At 35.7% G+C, this 4,779-nt stretch overlaps 1 protein-coding gene across 1 annotated transcript in view; it reads left to right on the plus strand.

Annotated features, from left to right (window-relative positions):
- Positions 1 to 929: 929 nt before the first annotated feature.
- LOC110030488 (protein-lysine N-methyltransferase n6amt2) overlaps positions 930 to 4,779 on the plus strand; it is a 35,527-nt gene continuing 31,677 nt past the window's right edge. The window contains exon 1 of the mRNA XM_020733214.1: positions 930 to 1,299. Within this exon, the coding sequence (XP_020588873.1) occupies positions 997 to 1,299 (303 nt within the window). The 5' untranslated portion in view covers positions 930 to 996. The remainder of the gene's footprint in view (positions 1,300 to 4,779) is intronic.

A 4,779-nucleotide genomic window follows, 5' to 3' on the forward strand; every position in this document is an offset into this window, starting at 1 on the left:
TTTGTTAGGTAAGGGACTGACGGCTAGGCGTCCATGGGTCTGGTGCCAAGGCGCTAGTCTTCCATTTTGATCCTTTGCTCCAAGTCCCCTCCACATTGCTCCACTTCCAATATCTGTTGTGCCTGTAATGAAAACACGAGAATTCATTTCTTAAAAGTACAACTTTACCATAAAAATGTACAAAACATAAAGGAATTTAAGCATTATCTACTACACATCAACCGGTCGAAGCCGGTGCCTTTGTCGATTTCTCGCCAAAATTTATTTCCAGATGGGCGACCCTTTGCTAAGAGTCTGGTGTAAACTGTTGGTTTGACTATTTGTTGAGAAATCATTCCTACGCAGATTGAGGGAAGAGTGCCGATTTGCTATCTTGGGGTCAAACGATTCTCTTTGCTCATTTGATTGGAGCAAATGAAGGTGCCGATTTTTTCCTGCAGGCCTTGTGCGACATGTTGATTTCTAAGAAGGTGATCGAGTTCTATCAGTCTGGGAAATGTTTTCCTCCTGGTCTTATGGAAGTCGATCGACGAGGCGTGAGGTATTGGATTACCCAATGGGGGGCTCCCACAATACAACGTTTCTTCCTTCGCTAATCATGGGATGTTCTTGAGATTCGTGCTGACACATTCTTGATATATATTCTCATATTTTGTAAGATTTAATTTAAATCAAACATAAATTTATTAAGAGACAACCCCTAAATTATTAATGGTTGTTTGACGACACCTTTCTAATATGATTTACATTAAATTTATAGATTTAGATTAAATTCTACCAAAAAGTTAAATGCACACATGTTAAATCCCATGATTTTTAAATTCGAATTTCTTTGCCCTTAAAACTAAATTTACTAAATCCTATAATTCGATAATTTGATAAATCCAAAATTATATCATTTATTAAATTCTATTTCTGCGAACAGCAAAACAGCCCATAGATTCACCAAGCCAATTCTTGTCTGTAATTGCCCTAGCGTAACGATTTCTTAGAATAATGTCTGCCGAACTGGAAGAAATGCATAATCCATCGCTGGAGGTTATTGATGAAGACGATGACCAGCCGTCGCTTAGCCTGCATACGCTTGAAGCTCTGAAAGAGTTCCTTTGCGAGCAGAGCTCGGGAGCCGGTGAAAGCTTGGGGGACGTGAGGCTGGTAGCGGAGGACTGGAGGCTAAGCCAGTTCTGGTACGATCGAGACACTGCAGAGACGATTGCAGAGGAGATAAGAAGCCTATCTTCGTCCAGCCATTCTCCGGTTGCCTGCATTGCTTGCCCTACAATTTATGCATATCTCAAAGTGAGTTCGCTCTCTTGTCATTTTGTCTCTGTTTGGTTTGAGGGAATTATAAGAAATGAAACACAAGGGAAATAATACTGGAATTGAATTTACAATTGTTTTACTTCATTTGTTTGGTTGAGGAGAAATTTAGCGAAAGTATATATTTTTTTTCCTTTATTGTTTGGTTGATTTGCTAAACACCCTCATCTTAAGGGCTCGTAAGTTTTCTTCTAGCGATTTCTAGAACACCCTTAAATTAAGGGTCAGGCCTTTCTTGATTTTGTGAGCTCACCATACATCAATTATCCCAACAATCTCAAAGCCCTCGCTTAAGTTACAAGCCCACGAGCGGTGGCGGCCGTCGCCACGAAACAGCTGTCCCTGTCGTTGCCCTCTCATTTGGGAGCCGCAAAGAAGGACGGTTGAAAACCCAAACCGGCGTAGATTGGCGCCAAGGAAAATAGGCTTTAAAGAAAACTAAGGGTGGAAAGTCTTGAGGACCTGATTGAAGTGTGAAACTATTTAGGAGATTTGGAAGTTTCTTGGCTTACTAAGCTCTTTAATATTATTTTAAAAACTAAAAAGATGTCTGAGTAATGGAGGAAGAGTATTTTGGTCCCCATTTTTTAGAATAAAGGGAATGCACAATAGTGCGCAAATTATAGAGGAATTAAGTTATTTTGTCATACTTTAAAATTATGGGAGAGTAATTGAACATAGGTTAAGACGTATTACAAAGATTCTCATAATCAATTTGGAGGGCAGGTCTACTATGGAAGCTATACATTTATTGAGAGGTTTGATGGAGAAGTTCAGAGATAATAAGGAGGATCCACATTTGATTTTTATTGATTTAGAAAAAGCTTACGATAAGTTTTCATTAGATATCCTTTGGAGAGTTCTTGAGAAAAAAAGGTATTGATATGACTTATATTCAATTCATTAAAGATATGTACTAGAGCTGTTACTTGTGTTCGAATTGAAGGAGGATTGACCAAATATTTTCCTATTTCTGCTGGATTGCATCAGAGATCAGCCTAAAGCCTATATCTTTTTGCTTTAGTTATGAATGGTCTTACTGGACATTTACAGGAAGATGTACCTTGGTTTGGTCACATTAAACGTCGATCATCTGAAGATCCTATTAGGAGAGTAAATATTTTAGATTCGACTTATGTTAAGAAAGACAAAAGTAGACCTAGGAAGACTTGGGCTTATTGTATAAAAAACGATCTTAATTTATTAGAACTAAATTAAAATATGGCACTAAAATAGGTTGCAATGGAGAAAAAGGATTCATGTAGCCGACCCCACGTAGTGGGATTAAGGCTTTGTTATTGTTGTTATTTTTTGTAATTGAGGGGCTTGATAGTCACACAAATCTTTTGATAAAAATTTCATATGTTTTTCGTCAGGGTTGAATAGGTTGTTAGTGGAAAAAAAATTTGCTCATAGTTTTTTGATAAATGCAATTTTCTACTCATTGCATTCCAAGGAAACACAATTTAAATTGTGAAGCATTCCCCTGATTCCTTCAAACTAACATATTGTTAATGGTCTCGGGTTTTGAAATTTTAGATGAAAATTTCATGAGGGAAATGATGTGTCATACAGATGATAAGCCTAGATAGGCCTTGTGGTCCATGCATATTTGGTGGACTTTATTAGCTATTATAAATTGTCAAATAACTCACCAAGGACTCTAGAATCAATTTTAGCGTCAGGTGGAAGATTTTGTGATATATTATCTAGTTTATTAGGGGATACCGCCATTGATCCCTGTGCAAGCAAGTTTTTATCTTTTCTTTTAATGATGGTTGTGCCCATCTCTAATTTCATCATTTACCAAATAGGTTATAGGTGATATGCTTTTTGAGTTGATCATTTTGGGAAATGTGCTCATCAAAATGATTTTGAACTTGTTATAAAATGGTTGTCATGGTTGCAAACGATATTGATGTAGTATGCAAGTACAACTTATCGAGAGATTTTAAATGATCTACTAATAGATTCACTTGAAGCGATTATTAAAATCTACCATTGCAAATATGATCAAATTTATTTCATTATAAAAATCAAATTTAGTGTCATTATGTTTGTAGAAAATAACTTTATGATCATGTAGTAGTTAATACGATAATGTTTGGTGGAGCTCTTAATTAAACTTGCAAGTTTGACTAAGTATGATAATTTATAGGACTATTTTTAGGGTAATTTTAATTGGACATTAAACAGTTTTTCATGCAAAGCTATTTTATTTCCACTATTTTTAGGGTAATTTTAATTGGACATTAAACAATTTTTCATGCAAAGCTATTTTATTTCCCACACACACACACACACACACACACATATGTATATATATATATATATGTATATACTTTATAATAATAAGCTTGAACATTAATTTAGGATCTCCATGCATGTAAAAGACCTCTTATTAGCTGTTGGTGGAGACAATGGTCACTGGTGAGTGTTCGACGACGATGTTGAGTATTGGCATGCACATATCAATGCTGAGGTTGAAAGGAAGTTGTTCTTTGTAATCATAAAATGATTTGCACTACAAATAAGCGAAATGTGGGGGTCATGACGTGCGATGATTGAGTGAAGGATGACATAATAGATGAAAAAGACAAAATGTGGTTGAGAAGATGCAAGAAAAATGCATGCAATTCTATTTTGTGATGGTTTTTATGACATAATATGGGCTGCCTGTGGGGTTAAGGTGAGCGTGAATGAAATCTTGATGTAGAGATTGTGAGATTAGGGCTTGTTGGTCGCATGTAGGATAAAGTTAGTGAGTGGGGGCCCCATTGTTGTGAAATCATGCTCTGATAAAAAAAAATTGATGGAGGGAGAAAGAGGAATAGTCTCACCATACAAATTAGAATCTACTCAAGGAATATTGATAAGCGATTGTTATCAATGTGTATCGACCATTTAATTATGTTTGTTAATGGGTCCCACATTTTGAACCCTTTTATTGCCAATCTGCCTCACTTTTCGAAATTACTCTATTTTATCACTCTTTTTTCATTATCGGTTGGTAACTTTGCCCTCCATCAAATGTACTTTTGAGCTTTCTACAATATTACAGATTCCTTGACTTTTCATTCAAAATTTGAATAACCAATAATTTTTTGATAAATGTCCCCACTTCTATCATTACCCTTTTGTTATTGTACTTTTCTATCTAAGATTGAGCAAATGCGATAGTTGGATGACCAACCTAATAACAATATAAACAGGTCTTGTGCTTGGACAAAGTGAGAACCGCTCACGAGAAGGTTCAGGTTTTACACCTGATCAACTATGAAGCACGAACACAGATACGGGGACACGAACACGACACAACACTATATAGAGACACGACATAATTGAAAAAAATAGGACACGACTCGCCGTTGACACGTTTTTTATATTTAATTAATTATTAATATATATATATATATATATATATATATATTATTTTTATATTTTTTCCCACGATGTCGG

This window comes from Phalaenopsis equestris, unplaced genomic scaffold (assembly GCF_001263595.1).
Source record: "Phalaenopsis equestris unplaced genomic scaffold, ASM126359v1 Scaffold000726, whole genome shotgun sequence".
Taxonomy (NCBI): Eukaryota; Viridiplantae; Streptophyta; class Magnoliopsida; order Asparagales; family Orchidaceae; genus Phalaenopsis; species Phalaenopsis equestris.